Source organism: Hydra vulgaris, chromosome 12 (assembly GCF_038396675.1).
Source record: "Hydra vulgaris chromosome 12, alternate assembly HydraT2T_AEP".
Classification (NCBI taxonomy): domain Eukaryota; kingdom Metazoa; phylum Cnidaria; class Hydrozoa; order Anthoathecata; family Hydridae; genus Hydra; species Hydra vulgaris.
This window is the reverse complement of record NC_088931.1, coordinates 14,942,152-14,966,076: the sequence shown is the minus strand read 5'-3', so window position 1 is coordinate 14,966,076 and position 23,925 is coordinate 14,942,152. Positions and strand designations below refer to the sequence as shown.

Below are 23,925 nucleotides of genomic sequence, written 5' to 3'. Positions count from 1 at the left end.
ATAGGACATCCATGGACGTCCACGGATGTCTAGTTACAACAACGCAATAGATCACGTAAAATTTAGACTAAGTTCAACGTCCTTGGACGTCTAAGCACGCCACGAACGAGTGGACCAGTTTTAAAGGTTCATAGGACGTTTACCAGACGTCCAATGATTACTGGGTTGTTTATTTTTTCGTAATTGACTAAGCGCCTATCTTAATCTAATCAACTTAGTGTTAATTCCGATTTAATAAAAAATGAACTATAATGTTATTTGTTAATTAATCATCTCTTCCTCATTAAAAATCAATTATTATAAAATTTCCTAATATAATCATTACTAACTCGATTCAATTTAACTCACTCACTTTAACATGTTAACTAAAAAAGAAAAGCATAAAAGGAAGACGATATACTAGCCGTATTAACTAATATGAAAGAAAATAAAACATCGCTAAGAAAATCTGCATTCAAACATAGCGTTACAGTCTCAACGCTCAAAGATAAATAATCGCAAAAATAGCAACAACAAAGGCTTCCATGGCTCTGGTACAACAATGGTACTCTCAAATGAAACAGAAAGATGTATGGGGCATGCTTTCCAATTACTTGGTGACTTGGGTTATGGTTTAACCCGAAATGAAATCCTAGAATATTTTTGTGGCTACCTTAAACGCAAAAATCATTTGCACTTTAAAAATGGCAAGCCTGGTAAAAACTGGTTTTATGCCTTTATGAAGAGATGGTCATAAGAAATTTCAATAAGAAAAGCGGATACCTTACCATCTAAAAGAGCTTCTTGTACGCCAGAAATATTTTATCGTTATTTTGAATGCGTCGCCAATCAACAGACTGGTATAACTTCTGGGTCGCATATTTAGAATTGTGATGAAACAGGTTTTTTGGGTGATCAAGGCAAATCAGCCGTAGCGTGTCGAAAAGGGACAAGACGTGCATTTAAACTTACTGGCATCAATAAAAAAATTCATTATACTGTAAACAAATGCTGAAACGCTGATTGGCATTTTTCACCATCATTTGTGATATACGAAACCAAAAGAAACTTTTGTTCTGACTGGGCAAGAGGTGGTCCAGTTGGCACCAAATATTCGATTTCAAAATCAGGTTGAATGGAGCACGATACTTTTATTAAATGGCTAAAAGAAGTATTTATTCCCGAAACTGAGCAACTTAGTGGTATTCATATTTTAGTATTAGATGGGCATACAACTCACATAGCTTTGGAAGCGGTATTGTTGTGCAAAAAACACAATATAATCTTGATTTGTCTACCAAAGCATTTTTTTTATATATTTAAAGAAATTTTTACAAAGTTTTACTACTAATTTTACTCAAAATGTAATAAATCAGGTAAAAAAAATTTTCCACCGTTGCTCAAACTGCTGTACGAGAGTGGTAAATGTTTTTCATACTTTCATGCAATCACTCGTTTCCATTATACATTGGCTTATTTCCACCTAATAAAAGCAACACAAATGATAAGGCATTGACAATCACACAAACGTTTAATCTATCTTCCTCAACTTTAGCAATCTCTGCAGCACCTGCAATATCTTGCTAAGACGCAGCTTCGTCATCTTCAACAGCCACCGCAGCACCAGCTTCAAGTTTGTATAGGTATCAAGCATGTGTTGAGGGTTGAAAAAACGGATCGAAATAAAGAAGTTTTTTCAAACAAGAAGTCAAGCGCATGTTAAGAAGTTGAACATGTCAAAACATGGCGGAAAAAGTATTACCGAAGGAAATGTAATCGAGTTCATCAAACAAAAAGATGAAGAAAAAGCAACATAGGAAGCCGTGATAGTTGCTAAACTTAACGCAAAGCGTAGACTCTCTATGCCAGGTACTCAAATGCGCGAACATAACAATGCTGGGTAACCTCAGCAAAATAATAATGAGGAACAAGTACCAGCAGCCAGACGATTAAAAGTTGCAAAATGTAAAAAGTGTAGAGTACAGTTTACACACAGAAACGTTGCAATGCGAAAATTCAATTTGTTGGGAACGGTCCTTCAAAGAAAAATATTTACCAAAGAAATATGTAGTTGGAACTAAATTTTTTGTTGCAAAAAATGTATAAACTTTAATATAGTTTCCTAAATATAAATTGTGTTAAAAAAAATAATGAAAAAAAAGTTAAAATTTAAAAACTTCAATGTTTTCACAAGTGTGCAGTTTTATCAGAATGTCGCCTAAAAACGCACTTTTTTTTCTTTACATTTAATATTTTCGATATTTTTTTTTCAAAACATATATTTATATTATCTTATATAGTTTTTTATTGCCTATCTAATAAAAAAAAAATCATTTAAGTTTATAATATTTATAATATAAAATCATTTAATTTTATAATATAAAAAAGTCATTTAATTTTTATTGATAAGTGTGCGGTTTGACCCGGTTTTACTCTACATTTTGCACATTTATCTTAGTGGTGAATAGAAATATATTTATGCTATAAATAATCTCAGCGTGATCTTATACATTATTCTTACTATTATTAGAAGTTTTTAATTGTATTTATAACTTATTATACTTTAGTTTTTATATTTTTATATCTTAAAATGTTAAAATTTGCAGAGAAGTATTCTAAAATATTTGCAAAGTTTTTTAAATGATCAATATCAGTAGTTTGCTCTATTAGTTTATACAATTTTAACACAATCTTATAATTTTTTGACTATATTTTTTTATATTCTTTTTTAAAAAAATGTACTTTTAAATTTACTATATAGAATGATATAAGTGAACTAAATAGAATTATGTATTTCGATAATATGTCGTAAAACGTCAGAGCAATCCTCAAAATGATTAAAAAATAAAATATTGAAATATATTTTCAAAAAAATTTATTACTATTTTGGATGGATCAAAAAACCATTTGTTCTTAAAGTTTATGTTTGAGCCATCCTTCAAAACGTCAAACAAAGAAAAAAATCAATTCTTGTGTTTTATTATTGTATTTAATATTAATGGTATTTTCTATTTATAATATTTGCATAATAGTGGAACTAAGAAAGCCAAAATATATTTTAAAAATTACAAGAAAAACTATCTGCTATTTTGAGTTTTTATTATTTTACAATAGATTAAGCTATTATAAATTAGCTACATCTATTTCAGAGTGTACGCAGTATAACACTGCACATCTATTTTATAGTGTAACACTTTTGTTGAGTTTATCTATTAAGCTTTGTGAACCCATTTTTATTGAAAAATGGGATCCAGAATTTTTGGAATTACATGAAATAAAAGTTGGAATGCCAATATAATTCTGGAATAAAAAAAAATTCGATAGAAAAAAGTTTTAAAGTATTTCAATTTGATTAAAACAATTTTTTTTTTTTTTAAATCTCAATAAAACAAAACAAATTCAACGAAAAAAGGAAACAAACAAAACAAATTCAATGAGAAAAATAAATTGATATATACATTTTTTTTTTTAATTCTGATTTTTAAAAAAGCTTCTTAGCATACACAAATAATTCAATGTCGTATTATCATGTCTAGACCTGATTTTTGTCGAAAATGTTCAACGCTTGTTAAAGGAACACGCAACAGATTATTGTAAAAATTTATTTTCGTTTTGTATTGCTAATTGAATTGATGGTTTCTTTAAAGTTCTTGTAAAAGTGGCTGCTAGATTTTTTGATCTAGTATTTTTTACAAGGAGGGTCTAGTTTTACTTTCATTAGGTTCAAGTTCAGATTCTTTATCAGGATCAGACTCAGAATTCGTTCAAACAAATTCCGGAGTAGTTTCATTATAAAGACGTTGGGCTAGGTTTATAATAAAGTTAATTAATTTTGTTTTAGAATGAATAGAAATAGTCTTATGAATTTTTTTCTCCCTCTATCTCCATTATGCAGATACAATAAAACATCAGTTAAAATAGTTCTTCATCAGTTAATTTGGATTTCTAGGTCTTTTCTCCATGCAAGGCCAATTTTGTTATCCTCATCTAAATTTTGTTGCATAAATGTAAAGGTTGCGTTCGCAGAAGTTGTTGTTGTTATGCTGTGCTAACGCCAACAGAAGTTGGCGTCATACGGCATAACGCGTCAACAACTAATTTTACTGGCATCAAATTTTTTGATATCTGTGATACTGTATCCCATTTCGTTTCATATAAAAGTATGCCCGGATTTATATCATGAATTCGTGCTTTCTTTTATGAAGATTTTAAAAGATTTAAACGATCTAACATATATAACATGCTTCTCCGTCTAATTTTCGAATCTAACACAAGTTTTAACTCTTACTTACGATCTTGCTTCGCGTACTTTTAAAGCACTTTATTTTTCAAAGGCAAACAACGGAAATATTACTAGATATTAATGCAGCAAAACTTTTGTCTACTTTTAAATTATAAAAATCTTTAAATTATAAAAAAAAGTTTTTCATTTTCAATCTAAATTAACAGCATTCGCACCAGCAACACTTGAATTATTATCAAATTTTTGTTTGTTTAATATCTTTTTGCGCTTTGCTTGCGACTGGATTGTACATTCACCCAATTTCTTTAAATCTGTTTACATTGTATGCACTTCGTTACTTGATTTTTCGTCCTTCGTAAAAGCTAACGATATAAAAATCCGTTTTGTCCGGAATTCGGATTTTTTCTATTCCAGAATTTCAAATTTAATAAAATCAAATTAATTTCGGAATTCTGACTTCCAAAATCCGGATTCGGAATCCCTAATTCAGCTATTATATTTGCAAAAAGTAAAATTAAAAACGCATTTCTAAGTTTTACTTATTGGTTCATTTTAAAATTAATACATTTTATACTATAAAGAAATGTATTGTTTTAATATTGTGAAAAACGTTATTATGACATTAAAAACATACTTTATTATATTTGATATTTCGAAAAGTATAATTGATACCGTACAGAGCGTTTAACTTCTGCTGAGTGTTGTGATCAAGTAATTTTCTAGATTTTTTTTGTTAAAAAAAGGGGAAACAGGGGAAAATAAACTTTAAATCAATTGGCAGACCTGTAAATAGTGCATATTTTATATTCCTCATCCAAAAAATGATGCTTGCGGAGAACTTGGATAAAAAGAAGACAATGTAAGCTTACAGTTTACAATGCCAATTTGATAAACCGGTCAATTATAATTTGCTACCGGTTGATTAAATTTTTTACCTATTCAAATAACTTATTCAAAATATACAGACAATCTGGAGTCTCCAAACCAATACTTTGCAACTCTATTTAATTTTAAAAGTTTGCAATACTTTGCAACTTTGCAAACTTTTAAACTTAAATTAAGTGAGCAACAATTGCGACAGAACTTGAACAAAATTTTTCCAAATGAGTATGTTTTACTGAAAGCAATGATTTTAGAAGAAACAAATTGAATTTAAATCTTTAGTTAAATTATAAGTTAAAATGGCAATTAAGTTCTGTTTCTCATTCTTTATGTTCTTAGCAAAAGTTAATTTCTTCCTTTTTTCGGGTAAGTTATAACATGGATATTTGTTAAATTTTCAAATGCAACAAGCACTTAAATTTCGTTCAGACAAAAACTAACAAATTTTAAAACAGTTCTACGTTTGATTATTACAATTACTTTAAAATAGCTGGATCTCCCAATGAGTTAAAATATTCTTACTTAGTAAAATCAGTTCGATGATAGTTAGTTATTCTACTGACCGAAATATTGTTTGCAAAATATCAACACCATATAAAACTCATAGATCCAACTTCACTCATTGTCCACACAATAAGTTCCTACAATATTATTTTTAATAATTTTTTTGATCATTTTTGTTGATATAAAATAGCGTAAAATTAATTAGAACAAAATTATAAAAGAAACTCTTTCCAATTAAATAATTTAAAAATAACTTATTTATATAAGATTTCAAATATTTGCGCGTGTTGTTTCAAAATCTGTATCGTCCTACAAACGACTCTATCTTTTTAAGATAAAATCAATGCAAAATCACTACGGCCAGTTAACTGGTTTAAAAGTTATTTTTGCTTACATTATGATTAAAAAGGATTGCATATTTTGTTTCTTCTCCATGAAACACAAGTTAAACTAAAGACTGGACGAGAACTTCGCGGAAAAATCCTATTCTTTTCTTTGAAACATTAAATCAAAAGTTATGGTATTAAAATTTTTTGTTTAAATGATTTTTTGAAGTTTTTAATTATTTTCCTTTTTTCTATAACATTTATAACAATAAAATGCCGTTATTAAAATAAAAAGGGACACGATCTGTTAAAAAACAGAAACTTTAAAAATGATTTTCTAATTGTAAAAGTATGATTTATTGATTTTATGGAGCAAATTATTTAACCTGGAAACAAACTTAAAGATATTGGTTCATCAATATCTCGAAACCATTTGATGTGAAAATATAAAACAAAAGGCTTTTATAACTAAAAAAATACGCAAAATGTTACCTCAAAAATGTTAGATGTGAAGATGTGGAAGTTTCAGCCATTAACTCAACATGAAAACAACACCATCCAGATGCATAGCTTATGGTTAGTGAGGTGCGCCACAGGTGCTGGGAAACGGTCGAAAGGCAGTTAAGAGCTTAAATCTTGCTAGATTAAAATATATTTGAAAAAAGGTAAGCTTTGTCAGTTCTGCAAAAGACAGTAGCATGTAAAATTCACTATAATATTAAAACTGACAGAAGTAGAAATCAGAATTAGTCAATTATATTATTTTAGCTGTGCTGGGTAATTATTTTGTTTTTTATGCAAGAGAATGTTTTATAGCACCAAAAAGATTCACTCAGTAAAATAAATGCTGAAAATTTGGTCTTATATTGATCGGAAAGTTTCTCGTATTGTCTATGCTAAATATTTATGCTTAAAATTAAAAATAAAAATGAGGTGTTAAATTAGCAGTACAGGTGGTGTAGGTGAGAAGGTGAGGGCTGTACAGGTGGTGTAGGTGAGAAAAAATCACGCTTTACAAAGTTTTGTGAAATTTTTGGCTCTTTAGCTGAAAAAAACTAAATAGAACTAAACTAAACTTTGCAATCAAATGAAATAGTATGGAAACTTTTGAGCCTTATTAAAAGTTCAAATTATTATGCATTTAGTTTTTTCAATTTATTATTCAACAAACCAATGCACATATAAAACAAAAGCAAAGGCCTTAATTTTTCTTTTGTGTAATTTTCAAGAACGGGAAAAAAATTTCGGAGATTAGAGTTATATTGATTCTAATTCTAGTTCTACAATTAAATTGTACTATTATAGAAGAATAAAATGACGAACAGATGGCATTAATTATCTTTTTATAGAAGACGAAAAAAATTGCGAGGCACGAATCTTTTCGTCTCAACGAAACTGCATTTTGACTTTCGCTTGAATAATTTTCGGATTTTAGGAGACTTATTATAGCTTAAAGAAATAAAGTTGTGTAAATAACAAAAGCTTTATTCACAATTATTTAATATCAAGATGAAAGAGAGTTTTAATTATGACAAATGTCTTAATACTTACTCTAAACAGGATGATTATAAAGATTATAAAGAGTAAATGTAGATGTGAAATTAGTGATGTGCATTAGTTAAAAGGCATTTCAAATTCTGCTTCTAAAAATCATTCTAAAGATGCTTAGAAAATAAAAGACAAATATGAAAAATATCTTTATTTTATGGCAGTTGATTGGCGATGGACAAAAATAAATAATATCTCGCATGAAAATATAAAGTTTTTTATTTACATTCTTTATCAAATTCTAACTTATAAAATAATTGAGAAATTTACATTTTTGCTATCTGCTATCTACAGTATATATCGAGCTATTTAAAAGCGGGTCACATATTTGTAGCGTGTCATATAGTATCTATGTAGCGGGCATGTAGCAATTATGTCCTTGAAAGAACAAAAAGTAATTAAAGCTAATTCCCGCAATTATTTAGCGGGATATTCTATTAGCACCGAATATAACAGGTAATGATATTAAAAATAGTTGTAGTTCTTATCCAATTCCACTTCTTTCAGTATTCTCTAAATTTTTAAACAAAACTTTGCATAACAAAGTTCATCTTGCTATAAACAATTTACTTTAAAGCAATCAATATGGCTTCCAAAGAAATAACGCTTTTAAATACGCAGTTCTTTGATTTAATAAAAATGATTCTGAACTTCTAATATTCTAAACTTACTGTAGATAATTTCATTAGTCTAGAATAACCTTTTAAAATTGTTCATTATGCAATTTTGTTTAAAAAAGCTATCGTGGTATGGAATAAAAATATAATTATTTTTGTAAAAAGTTGAATTTTTACTTTTAACAAACTGTTTTCAATTATGTAATTGAAAGCAATTTGTTTATACAGAAAAAGCTCACCATGTATTTAGACGTTCCTCGATTATCCGTAATATGAAAGCTTCGCCTTTTTAAATTTATAACATAGATATATTCAAAGACTTTTATTTATGACAACTATTGGAATTCTAACTCATTCTGTTCTCATTATGAAACAGCATAAACGTTCAACTGTTTCAGAACTGTTTAGATCAAACTTTTTTCAGAACTGTTTAGATCAAACAAATTTCAGAACTGTTTAGATCAAACAAACTATTATTATTTACTGATAAAACTAAATGAACTTTTTTCATTCTTATTGCAAAAAATATTAATTGTTTCAAAACAACTACCACTAACTAATATATATTGATTCACCAAAACAACAACAATTATCTGCTTTAATTACAAGAGTAAAACTAATCAGTGTACCTTTTATAGTGTCAAACTATTTTGGGCAAACGATTCAAAAACAGATTTCTTTCTATACTACTTAAACTGATGCTATTTCTATTTTACAAAGATAAAATAAACTAAAAAAAAACATTGTAAAATTATCTCTTTCACTTTTTCTTCTTGTTTTTTAATAAAACAAATAAAGTTTATATTAAAGTTTAAAATGTAGATATGAGTACTTCTCATTAAAAACACGATTTGGTTTTACTATTATTTCTATTATTTTCACGATTATTACTATTATTTTCACGATTTTTCTATTACTATTATTTTCACGATTTGGTTTTACTATTAATACTTGATTTTTACTTTTTTTTTTTTCAGTTTTTTCATACAATTTTAAGTTTATTTATTTTACTTTTGTTGTTGGATTAAATAAATTTGCCTGAATACACTTTTTGTTATTTTTTTTTCCATAGGTTTTCATAGATGTTTTACAAACTATTGACAATGTATTGGATTCAAATGTGACATGTATTGCAGAATCACAAATTAAAACGTCCTCCTCAACAAGAATTTTGAAAGTTCTCACAGAGTTTGCTCTAATTTTCTCAAAACAATTAAACAATTCCATTTCTTTTTGTAAAGTCAACGTTGGATTCCATATAAAAAAAGTTAAAAAAGGAAATATAATAATATCAGCACAACAGTTACCAGACAATAGTGTTAAAATCAGTTTTAACAACGACGCTGGTTTTATAAAGAAAACATACGCAGTCATGAAACTACCAAGTGATGTTTTTTACGATGAAAACGAAGTTATATATTCCTACTTCTTTCGCTACGACTTCTTTTTATTGGATGAAAATTATTTAATACAACTTTTAAAAATGAGTGGATTTCATCAAAGATTTCTTCAAAGTACAATTCTATCTGCATCTGTCGTTAATAGGAATGTTTCTAATCTTAGAAACCCAGTTGTTATAAAATTTAAAAAAACGCACAAAGGTTTGGGTGCCAGCAGCTGTAAATACTGGGATGAAAACGTTGGTAAATTTATATATTAAAAAGTTTTTTTTAACTCATTTAATACTAAAGCGTTATATTTTTTTAGTATATTTACTTTTTTTAAGAAACTGGCTTTACAAATGTTTACGGAAAGTGGTTGACAACTGGTTGCTATAGAAATGAAACTGGAATAAATAATGATATTTTTACATGCTTTTGCGATCACCTAACTAACTTTGCTGTGTTACTTGATATTAACCAAAATTCAGATAACCCATTGGCTTTAAAAATAATTGCATATATTGGTTGTGGAGTTTCGTTGTTAGGATTAGGACTTTCTTTGCTTACGCTCGCTACATTTCGGTAAAAAAAAAGTTTCATTCATTTATATTATTTTTACAATTTATATTTTGCCCAAAAACATCGTCAGGAAATTTAAGTTAACTATTTTACTAATTTTAAAATTAAGTTAACTGTTTTACTACATTAGCAAGATTAGAGTTTAGCAGAGCTGCGTGGCAGCGCGACTTAGTACACTCATCTGCTACTCACAAGCATGTAAACTCGCCATGTGGTAGCGGAATTGCGTAAATGTTTTCGCAGTGCGAAGTTTGTTAGCAGATGGATTTTGCAGTTTTATAACTCAAATCAGTCAATGAATATTGATATACAAGTGAAGCAGGATGTTTTAACCAAGTTTTGATTAATCGATATCGAAACACAAACATTTAAATATGTATATATATATATATATATATATATATATATATATATATATATATATATATATATATATATATATATATATATATATATATATATAACAAACGCAACTTGAAAAATAAAAACCCAATTAATATTCTTTTTAGTAATACACTTTTCTTTTATATGTGGTAGCTAATGTGAAACTAAGAGAAAAATTTAAAAGTGTGCGTGTGTGTGTGTTGTGTAATGCACACACACGCACACTTTTGTGTAATATACACACACGCACCATGCACTCCTATGATGTAATTTGTAAAAATGACGTAATGTTGTCGGAAATTTTTTTATTTTTTAATATTTTAATTTCGCTTTCTACAATAAATACAATTTTCATTTATATAAACAAAATTGTAAGTGATGGCTAAAGCAAGATGAAGACATAATTCTGTCTTATCACAGAGCCTCATTTTTATAAAATCGCGATTTATAAATATCACATTATATTGGCTTAAATATACAAAGTAGTAACTAGTAATTGCTAAAATATTTACATTATCTGAAGTTTAAAAAAAACATGACAGCTGCAGTTGCAAAATAACGATTATATGCTTGTAATAAAAAAATAAAGATGAAAAAAGAGATATACATACATATTTATATAGAGAGAGTAATATCATTAATAAACTTTGTTGTTGTGGATTGTGATAATAACATTCTTTTTAAAGAGTTTTTTTTTGATTTTTTATTAGAGCTTTACTTTATTTAAAAGAAGCATTTTAAATCTAGCACAGTGAGATCCATAAATAAGAACAAACGTTTAGATTCTTTTTTAAATCAATGAAGGTGGTTTTCTTTTTCTTTATAATATCTGAAAAAAATTTTATAAATATGGTCCACAATACTTAATTGATTATGAACTCAATTTTAAATTATATCTTGGGACAGCAAAGTTGTTGACTGAGAATCTTATGCTTTATATATTGCGGATTTCACTAAAATAGGGTTCGAATATTTTTGGCGACATTCCTAGCTTAGTTCTATACATAAAAACTAAACGTTCATGTAAATTTATTTTATAAATATTTAAAGCCTCAAATAAACACAAAAAGGCTCGCAGGGTTCTGCTCTATTTGCTCCAAATATAACTCCACATGTATACTTTTGTTTAGTATAAAGCCCTTTTAATTTTGTATGATTGATACTTGCCCAGGCCATATTACAGTATGTTAGGTAACTTTGGATAAAAGCAAAGTATAAATCTTTTTACTTTTAAAATTAAGAAATGGTTTAGCTCAATAATAAAACGTTGCATTAAACAATGATAAAAGTAATACAACGATAAAACGTAAGCATTAAAATTTAGTAGTTGTTACTATTTTTTTTTTTAATATGTGCGAATTCGCCTGCTTGACATAGAAAAAGTTGAAAAACTTGAATTTGGAGGCATTGAAGCTTATTGATGTAATCCAAAATGCAAAAGTGCAATTTACTATTCTCAAGAAATCAAGTCAGCCATTGGGTTATTTAAAATTCCTCAGGACACTGTTCGTCGTATTAAGTGGTCCAAAATTATTTCTCAGTTTAGAAGAAAAGTAAAAAATGACTAATTCGTTTAAAAGGATTCAAGTTTAGTATATGAGCTTCATTTTAAAGTTGAAGATATTCAATTATCTACAAATATTGGCCGAAAAACTTTCAAAAAAGAAAGAAACCATATCTACTTTTTGATTTAAAAAGCAAATTAATGTAAAAAAAGGGTCTTTTTCTAGAAAGAGAAAACTTCTTCAAATTTTTGAAAACATTTTAAAAACGAAGACATTAAGTTTAAAAGCAAATACAGTTAATTGACTTTGAGCACCCTAAGAAGAAGTTGATGTTATGACGACCTTAATATCTAAAATGTGCTATGTTTAATCTCGAAATAATAAAAAATCAATTAAATCAATATTAAATAAAATATATTCATATTTATGAATATCTGTCGACAAACAAAAAACTGTTCTAAAAGTATACTGGCTTTGAACATGAACAGTTTATTAATTTGGACAAATTTTTAAACTATTACTACCCTCAAATATTTATACTTTAGTCTATGAAGAAAAATCTGATCCAAAACCAAAATTAAATACAGAAGATCAGTTTTATATGTATTTAGAGTGGCTAAAAAATGGATTTACAATTTTTTACACGTCTTCATTATTCAAAATATCAAAATCTAAAACATCACCTTATTTAAAAACATGGACAAGTTTTTCATATTTTTCATTGAGAAGTGTTCCTATTTGGCCTTCACTTTAAGAATTTGATATTTATTGAAAAATTTCATTTCGTCAGACAAAATGAGTCCTTTTGAAAAATGAGCAGTCATGCCAATATTATCTGGCAAAAAGTCCCTTACTTTCTTTCAATATAACTAAATTTAATTGTTTATATTTGTTGTTATCACATACCAATGTTCCACTTTTACACGTATTATAAACTGTATGTATAGTGTGTATGTTCATATTAATAAAATTTAGTTTTATATACAGTTAATTTATCTCATGTATTAAGCTTATGTATATAATGTTATGTATTTGTTTTAATTTATATTTATATAGTTTTTTGTTTGATTCATTCATATAGCACTTGCATATGTGTACAATAAACAAAATAATTATATTTGAGTTTACCTTCAAGTGCAACCCAACCCTTGAACAGAACTTCATGTTTAGCCTATTTCATATATATAATTTTAGGATGAGTTTTTTTTTTTGAAAACCTTTGAAAAACAAAACATGCGCTTTTAATTAGGCCTGAACTGAATTTTGTAGCACACATTTCACTTACTTCTCTGCGGTAAAAATCCACATTTTACTGGCATCGATCATTTGTAGTATTCTACACCAAAAAAAAAAAAAATTTTAAAATCAGTATAAAGCTTTTAATTATTTTTCTATGTTGCTTTTATTTAATTTACTTTATTATACGTACAGGGCAACCCTGAAAAGATTTTAAAGTCCCCACGGGACGGCCCTGAATAAGTAGGACAATGTTGTTTAAAGCATGATTACTCATTTTGTTTCATCTGAAGTTTTTTAACATAGTTAAATAAAATAAACTAGGAGTCAAAATCTTTTCAGTTTTTTGGCTACTTGTTAACTTCTTTTTTTATAGCAAGTTTTAAAATCAGCAAGTTTTCCATTTAAATAAAAGATTAGCTATGTTACAAGTATTTACTAAGTCAGTATTCTAGCAAGATTAACTCTTAGCGCTGATGAAGCCGCATTAAATGCTGCGTAAACAAAAAATAAAATAAAATATATATATATATATATATATATATATATATATATATATATATATATATATATATATATATGCGGTAGTGGTGTAGTGGTAGAGCCCTCACTTCATAAGCAAGAGGTTTCAAGTTCGATTCCCACCACGCCTATATTAGTACCGCGCTAAACTTGTTTCTCCGCGCAGCGGCCTTGTTAGTCAAGGTTCGTCTTTCGGAGTTATAGAGTTGAGAGAGGGTTATAACCACAAGTAGCCTCCTCATCTGTAGTGGCCTTCTTGGCCTTGGGAAGGTGAATTATAAAAAAATAGGAAAAAAAATAAAAATATATATATATATTATATATTTCAACTGTGGCAGTTTTTACAAAAGAAATTATATCATAAAATCATTATATAGGGTAAAATAAAAACAACCCAAAGGTTAAACTAAAAGCCAAAATAAGTAAAGTGTAACAATCAGTGGAAAAGCAATTACAAAGTCTAGAGTCTTGTGCTAAGTTTATTTTCAAACTCCGAATTGGATATATTTAAGTAGGGTAAAATACCTACGTTGCAAAAATTATTTTCGGTATTTTTATCTCGGGAAAAAAATTATGGATGATTGAGCCGTTCATCTTTCTAGATTCTAAAGCTTCTCTTCGGAATTTTTATAGTCAAACTTGGTCAATCACGGCAAAAAAAAAATAAAAAAATATATATATATGTATATATATATGTATATATATATATATATATATATATATATATATATATATATATATATATATATATATATATATATATATATATATATATATATATATATGTATATATATATATATATATATATATATATATATATATATATATATATATATATATATATATATGTATATATATATATATATATATATATATATATATATATATATATATATATATATATATATAACAACACCACTACCGCTTAAAAATTTACTAAATAAAAACACTAACAAGCAAGAAATTTTATAAATGATTTTAAAAATTTCTGCGTTTTTTTTATCCTTTCAAAATTTTTATCTTCAAAAACTGCATAATTTTTTTTTAAACTGAAATGTTAAAAAAAAGATTTTATAATATGTTTAAGGTATTTAAAAGTTGTTTTTTAAAGAATGAGGCAAAATTAAAAACTAAAAAATATTGCAATCATTTCATAAGAAAACCTTAAAAATTTCAAACCATAATTCAAAGCAGTTAAAAATTTATTGTTGTTTAAAGTTTCATAAAACGTTTAGTATTTATATGTTTTTCCAAATATTTTCATGCATTTAAAAGACTTGTTCGAAATGTGAGGAATAGCTGAGTTTTTATGAGCGAATAAAATAATAATTTTTATACATTAAGAAAAAAAATGAACTTTTAAAATACCTGCCACACACGCTTCCCCGTTACCCAAAATTACCCCAGAGCTTTCAATAAAACAAATTAAGTACTTTGAGTACAAAGTTTCTGGTAAGTCAAGGTTTACCTTAAAATGTTATGAGTTTTTACGAAAGAGCACCTGGTTATTTTCACTGTAAAAACAGTCGAATTTATTTAACACAAGTAACTATCGTAAAGAATTAATACAATTAACTATCGTAAAGAACTATCGAAAGAAATCTCAATGAAGCTGTAGATAACTTCAAAAAAATCGATACTAACAAATTAGCAGTTGGGCAAGACGGTCAATTTTTGGAGATAATGAAAGAGTCAACGCAATTATTATCAGTTATCATAGTCAACGCAACTATTATCAGTTATTATTACAAAAAAGTGTTTATTTTATCCGCAATACCATTAGCTACTAAGTTAATAAAAAAAAATATCTCATGAAAACATTTAAATGTAACAAGTAATGTTTTTTAATTTAAGACCACTTGATTATTCATTTTTTTCAAGTACACAATTGATTTGGCCGGGAAGCAAAAAATAAAAATAGAAGTACTTACATATATACAAAAGAAGAAGTTAACTTGTAAAAAGATGGGTATGAACTTTGCAAAACACTTCCTAAATTATAAATTTGATTCAAGATTTACTCAAGATATACCTTAAAAACCACTTTAACCAATGAACATTGACAGGTACATTTTTGAAGCATTTTTTAATCTGTCTAACTGAATAGCATTTAAAAAGTATTAACTTAACCAGCATACACTTTGGTTATAAACAATTATAACTTATATTCCTAGCATGTCAAACTCTGGTATTTGACATTAAATATATTATGCTTGAGGATTTCTAATGTCGTTTGCTAATCGATCATTTTGAGTGCTTTGACGCCAATTTGTTATGTCTTGTTTTCAAAAATAAGTCTTTAAAATATCAATAAATTAATTTAAATTTTATCTTATGTCATTTCAAGTATTTATTTTTATTTCCTAGGTTGTAATTAAACTTTTCTAACAATGACAAAGTGGCATACCATAAACTTGTATAAAACTTTATATAAATCAAAAAACTGTAAATCAATAAATCAATCTGTTTTATCAGATTCATTTATTGATTATTTAGAATCTTTTTAAACCGATTAAACCAAACTAACAGCATTTACTAGCAGTTCTTTATAATACGATATCTGAAGGCATAATTGGGTTTATTTTTCTAACAAAATGTTAGATAGAAACACAATAAAAGACATTAAAAGGCGTTTAAAAAAACAAAATAATATTCAAAGACTACTTATGGTGCGCACTGCATAGAAAAGTGAAATATTGCTTCACACTGTATCAGCTGTGTTTAAAGTAATTCTAAGAATAATGACTTTAAAACAAACACTTGTTTTTCTAATCAGAAAAAATATCATGACTGCAAGTTACTAGCAGAATGTTTAAAAATGATTGAAAACCTAATTCAGGAAACCCAAGAAAATGAATAAAGCAAAAAATAAAATACGATACTCTCAAAAGTAATGAATCTATATATTCTTAAATAAAGCATATGAATAATGCTTCGCGTTGAGTTCAAAGAGGGTAAGAAAGCTTATTTTGGTAAGAAAAGTATTATCATTATTATTATTATTGTTCTTGTTGTTGTTATTATTATAATTATTATTATTGCTATTATTCTTAATATTATGTGTTTTACAATAAAGAAAAATTTGCAAAATTATAATTTAACAATCAAAAAATGTAAATATACATGGTCTATAAATATACATGATATATTTTGAACCCTTATGGTAAGTCAGATTAAAAACAGGTTACTCAAGATGTTCCAAGTGTTAAACACATGTAAAAAAAATAATAAGTCTCGTAAGTATTTAATTACTACCAAACGTTAGAACGCACTTTTTTTTGCGTATAACTTATTGATATAATACTCCGATTATACTCAATACGCAACTTAACATACGCATTTTTTTGAGTGGAATACTCAGTACGCAACTTATCATACCTATTTTTGTTGAGTAGAATACTCAATACGCAACTCATCTAACGTATTATTTTTGAGTATTTTGCGTAAAAATACGCAATTTTTTCATGTGTTTGTTAGAATTATGCCTTTAAAGTAATTTATTTTGAATAACGTTTTTCAAGCTATTAGTAAGCATGTATAGGGTTGGGAATACCGGGATCCCGGATACTGGGATACCGGTATTTGGAGCAATTTATAGTTGTCGAAATACCGGTATTAAAAAAGTCGAATACCGCTATTTCGGTATTCGAAATATTTTTACAATTCGAAAGCTCAAAAAGTTTAAAAGTTTAATTGATCTTATAAATGGAAACAAAGTTCATTGTACAAAATTAAATGTGGGTATATATATATACCAATATCATATATGATATTGGTTATTATTATTTAAATTAAAAATATTATATAAAATTATAAACGGTAAGTTAAATTTTACATTATAAATTATACATTTTATTATCTTTAAGAAAATTTGTATTTTATACCGATATGAATATTCAAGATTTTGAGGAGCATTCCAAAGCAAATGATAAAAATTCACCATGGTTTCATTTTGTTAGAGAAAAAGCAGGACAGTGTGCTAAATGCAAATTGTGTAAGAAAAAAATAAAAACACATGGAGGTTCTACAAACGGTCTTCAGACCGATTTAAAAACAATTTATAAAGTCAATTTGTTAAAAAGAGATGTAGGTAGCCCCACTGTTTTAGATTCTTCAGAATTTTTACAGACATCAAAACCTTCAGTAACTATAAACAACTTCTTTAAAAGTGATAAAAAGGATGATTCATTGCCAGCTATTTTAGCTAGGATGACTGCGTGTGATAGTTCATCATTCAACATTATTTGCACATCATATGATATTAGAAAAGGCTTAACAGCCAGAGGCTTTTCTAACATACCAAAGTTTCACAAAACAATTCACAAAAGGGTATTGAATTACAGTAATAATATACGAGACGAAGTAATTAAAGAATTATCGAGCAGAATTGCTAATGGAAACAGATTTTCTCTAACTTTCGATGAATGGACATCGATAAGAAATAGACGTTTCATAAATACTAATGTCCACTCTAACAAAGAATTTTGGAATCAAGGATTAATTTGTGCTTTTGGAACAATTCACGCAGAAAAATGTGTTGAGCTTGTCAATGATAGGTTAAGTGATTTTAAGCTTTCGATCAAGAATATTGAACGTATTACCACTGATAGCGCTGCAGTTATGACAAAGGTAGGCAGGTTAATCGAAGCACATCAGCAGCTATGTTTAGCGCATGGAATTTAGTTGGCTATTATCGGTGTACTCTATAAAAAAATCTAATAATGAGTATAGTCTGTATAATGAAGAAGATCCCAACATTACATCAGTTCCTCCACCCAGATTTGAAAAAGAGCAGAATTCCACAGATGAAGACGAATTAATTGATAAAGATTATTAAAATGAAAATGGTTTTCTCATAATCTTCACTGAAAACGATGATGATAATTCTTCTTTTCTGGTACATCAGCAAACGTTACCATTAACTTAAAAAGTTCGAAAAGTGTTCAAAATATTTCGTTCTTCGCTTACAAAAAATGGCAAAGTCCTACAAAAATATGTAAAAGAAGAGTTCGGTAAAGAATTATCTCTGGTTTAAGACTCAAAAACACGATGGAATAGTTTGGTGTCTATGATAGAACGTTTTGTCAAATTAAAAAATTGCATCAAAAAGAGTCTAATAGATTTAAAATCACTTTTTTTTTTCAGATGCAGAGTTTGAAATGTTGTCAAATATCCTTTCAGTTTTACTTCCTATAGAGCTTACAGTTGAAGCAATATGCCGACAAGATGCAATTTTATTATCTGCAGATGCTGCTTCTCAATTTATGATGAAATCAATAACTTGCCATCCATGTTCATTAAGTTATGAGTTGAAAGCAGCTTTAAAAGTACGTATTCTTGAAAGACGAACAGAAAAATCAAGTGTTTTGTAATATTTACACAATGCAGACTCCAATGAAAATCTGAGCGATGATGAAACCGATAGAGATTATGAATTATTTCCGATCACTACCAAAGCTCCAATCGCAAAAGTTATCGTTACACAGATACAACGTCTGGGTGTGGCCAACTTGCATTATGAAGCTGCACCTTTAGCAACAACATCTACTTTAGCCAACAATGTAATAGACACAAATATAATATTCAATGCCGATGATGATGAAGTTGATCAAAGAAATCGACCGAAATAAAAATGATCTCACACGCTCAATAAAAAAAGAAATGTCATTTTTTGAGACAAATGGCAAAATGGAAAAATACTTAACTTTAATATAAAATTATTTGCTATGTATTCAAGCAACCAGTGTAGAATCAGAGAGAGCTTTTTAGGTAGCTGGCTTAGTCTGCACCCGAATTCGGTCAAAGATGGGCGATAATTCGCTAAACAACCTATGTTTTCTGAGATCTTATATCAAAAACTAACTTCAGAAAAAGTAGAACCTTAAAAATTTATGTTTTCTTCCTTTTCTTATGATTAATATATAACTAACATTTTACTGATTTTTTTTTTTTTTTTTTATTCTTTTAATAAGTTAATATAGCTTTTTTTAATTGCGAAACCATTTTTTATTTATATTATTTATTTATTTGTATTATTAAAAGAAAATCTAATTATACCGGTTTAATCCCGGGATTATAAATTTTCAATACCAAAATACCGGTATTTGATTCTTGGTCCGGTATTCCCAACCCTAGAAAGCTTCCAGGCATGGAACAAACTCCAAATATTTATATATTTATACTAATGTCAAATAAAGATGCTTTGCAAAATACTGCGATGATTGGAGCTTGGGAACAAAAAGACCCAAAATTTTGCTCCGTGTCTGAAAGTTAGCTATCTCAAAAAGCAAAAAATGCTGGCGGCGCCCCTGCCGGTGTCCATGCATTCTTTTCAAAAATTGATTAGAATTTGAAATTCAAAAAAGTGAACGTCAAACGTTAAAGAATAGCAAAATTAATGTAAAATGTCATGAAAAAATATCTTTTTTAAATGTTTTTTTCTCTAGAGACACACCCGGATTCCTATGACGTAATACTTTGGAAATGATGCAATGTACTCGGGCAAATAAAAATATGCTAAAATCAAAATAATGGCCATAAAAAAAATTTTTGAAAGAGAAAAAAGATTTAAATACGAACAATATATATTACCTGATAGAATTTATACATTGTATACCCTTACTAATATAATTGTAAAAGTAAAATGCAAAGCAAGTGTGAAAAGTGAACTTCGTTTTATACTTTCTACTTTGTTTGATTATTGACATTTTTTCATTGACAACAACAAAAAATAAAATTTATTGTCTATTGGCATATATCTTATAAATATTATTTATTATAATATTTATTAATATATATATATAAATATAAATAAGATATATTGACATATATCTTACATATATATTGACAAAGTATTTTCTAAACAAACTAGAAAGTATGAAGCTGATACAGTAACACAAAATGAAAACCCATAATGGTTTAATCTAAGAAAACATTGTTTAACTTTAAGTACTTCTCATAAAACTTATATACGCAAAAGAAAATCTGAAAATCTTAACATGAGGTTCAGCAGTTATTGCTAAGTTTTTACAAGAATCTTCATACCATAGTCATACTTATGAACCACATGCACAAGAAGAATATATTAAAGTATTATAAAATAAATTAAATCTTAGCACTTTATATTAAAAAGCAGAAATTGTTATGTAGCCTATTTAACTTTGGTTATCTGCAAGTCTGGTCTGGTATTTTGTGAAGAGGCTGAATACAATTATGGTATAATTGAAACTAAAGGTCCCAAAACATAACAAAACTTATCTATTTTAGATAGTTATGTGACAATAAATTTTATATTGGACTAAAAATGGAGAACCATTTTAGAAAAAAAAAATCATCCCATTGGTACAAAAAAATGGTAATGGGGTTAAGTAATTCCCAGTTTTGCGACTTAGTTGCGTATAAATTTAAGGGAATTGCTGTCATATAAACACCTTTTGACAATCAATTCTTTTTTGAATTAGTTACAAAATTAAATATCGGATAATGATGTCAATATTCAAGAAATAATATAATCCATTTAAATAAATGTTTTATTTTTGATTTCGTTTTTTGATAAGTGGTGAGAAAAAGTTATATAAAAGATAAGTGACTGTCATAGTTGGTTGACTGACCTATAAAACGGTGAGCGAATTTCTTGACTTATTTGGCGAAACCCTTTTAATTTGCTTATATCCCGTTCTACATGAACTCTCAAAGATGCTATAGTTTAACTTTCTATTAAAGATTTTTTACTAAGTTTTAATTATCTGCTTGAAAAAGATGGTATATTTTATTTAACACTGATTGTTTGCAAATTATCTGAGGTGATAAACCTACGATTGGCCGTAACTGAATTATTTTCATGCTATAGTTCTTCATTAAGAGTACCTAATAATTCCTAACAATTCTTTATAAGTTACATGACGTTTATAATTGGAGAATGAAGAACTCTAAGTAATGAAGGTTTTTTATATTTTTTTGAACATACTTATCAAAAGTCATAAAGTCAGTTGTGGAATTATTATAATCGATTTAATGTTAAAATCGATTTTTCATTGAAAAATCGATTTTGACATTAAATCGATTTTTCAATGGCGGGGTGAAATTTTTTTAAAAGATATGCAAATAATAGTTCATTTTGTATTTTTTAGGGAACAGCTCATCAAACTTCAGTACAGGAGCATGAGGTTGAAAAAAAGACATAACCCTAATGCATACATTGACTAATTTAAATAACCATTGACTCACATGAATTTTTATCCAGTTTGACAGTCATTGCTTAAATTTTGGGCAGTTTGACAGTCATTGCTTAAAAAAACAGAAATAAATAGTGTTTTTAGCGCAATTCATTTATTTCTGATATAATGCAATTACTTCAAAAACATGAAGGTAATAGGTTAAAAGAATAAAAGAAAATTTAAAGAATAATGCTGATGCAATATGCTAATATTGCTGTTAATATGTAATGTAATGTAATACGCTTGATAATGCTAATGTAATATGCTAATAATGCTGATGTAAATGCTTATATTGCATAATTTATTTTAAATGCTAAATGTTCATAAACTACACATAAACAACTTTTTAACTGTGTACAAGTTTTTCTCCTGATGATAATTTCATCTCTTTAAACATTATTGGAAAGCATCCTGGTGAGTTTTAAACACATAAAATGCTCATTAAAATTAAGAAAAGTATTTTTTCTATTTTTAAATCATCATTTTAAGAACTTTAAAAACATTGAGCATTCTTTTTGTGAAGTCACTAACACAGTCGATACACGCACACGCGCACGCATGCGCGTGGACACAGACAGTCATGATTGTTAATTATTATTAACGTATTTTATTAAAGTTAAATAATTTTAAAGTATTTCTATCAAAACTTACTATTAAATATTTATATTTAGAAATCTAAGGAAGAAACTTCCTCAGAAAATTCTGATTTGTCTTTGCATTTCTCTAATTGGTCTACTGCTCGTGTTTTTGATTGGTGCTGAAAAAACATCGCCTAGACAACATTGTCAAATTATTGCAGCTGCGTTGCATTATTTCATACTGACAACATTTTGTTGGATGTTGGTTGAAGCTTTTAACTTCCACCGTTCTTTGGTTGCAGTTTTTAATAAAAGTAGCGATGAAAGTATCTTTAGAAATGCCAATGTGATTGCTTGGGGTAATTTCTTTTTTCTAAATATTTCTTTATCTAGTGATTGATTCATTTTTATTAAAGCCAATTTTGTTGTTGCGTTCTATTAAATAAAAGTTAACTTTAAAAAAAAAAAACTATATTATTAGTTTTTTAATTTTATTTAAATAATTTATAAAAATAATTTTCTTTTTAATTCTTGAATGTGGAATTTTTTTGTTGATCAATTTCCTAAATTTTAAAATTATCCTGTTTATTAGTTTCAATGCTTGGTCCTCTCCTATTTTTAATTCATAAAAACGACTTCTAAAATGTAATTAAATTTAGTTATGTATGGTGATGATACTAATTTATTTATGTTCAATAATAACGTAAATAAGTTATATGGGGATATGAATATTGAAATTATGAAACTAAATAAATGGTTTAGTGCTAACAAGCTCTCGATAAACACAGATAAAACTCAATATACATTATTTTATAATGTATATTGAGTTTTATCTTAAGTTAAAAACACAAAAGAAAATCTGCCTCTTAAATTACCAGCTCTCTTTATAAATGATAAACAAATTAAAAAAGGAGTAGTTTTTAAAACACCAAGAAGTTTTTGTTGATAAAAACTTATCTTATCTTTTTCATATAAAATACAACGAATCAAAAATAAACAAAACGATTAACATAATGTGCAAAAATAACCCACTCATAAATACTCAAAGTCTTAAACTTATATATTTCAGCCTAGTTCATAGCTGCATTAATTATAGTAATATTGTGTAAGCATGCACGCAACCTGTTAAACTTAAAAGAAATATAAGTCCAAAAACATGCTAGCAGAATTATATAATAAAAAAATAAATTTGAGCATGCAAAGCCAATTAATGAAGGAAATGAAAATGTTGAATGTATATGAAATAAACAGATTTTAACACATGATCTTCATTTATAATCATTTTAAAAATATAAACATAAATCATGAACTTGCATCTTGTATAATTTTAAGAGATTAGACTAATATACAGTTCAGTAATGTAATGCACAGGCTAATGTGCAGTATTATTTATTTATTATATGTTTTATAAATATCAAAAACA

General features: G+C 27.2%; 1 protein-coding gene across 1 annotated transcript in view; it reads left to right on the top strand.

Annotated features, from left to right (window-relative positions):
- The window catches only part of LOC124807958 (adhesion G-protein coupled receptor G2), a 110,430-nt gene that overhangs the window by 64,804 nt on the left and 21,701 nt on the right, over window positions 1-23,925 (top strand). Inside the window, exons 5-7 of the mRNA XM_065812295.1 lie at window positions 9,172-9,742; window positions 9,826-10,063; window positions 22,596-22,861. Coding sequence (XP_065668367.1) covers window positions 9,172-9,742; window positions 9,826-10,063; window positions 22,596-22,861 — 1,075 coding nt within the window. The remainder of the gene's footprint in view (window positions 1-9,171; window positions 9,743-9,825; window positions 10,064-22,595; window positions 22,862-23,925) is intronic.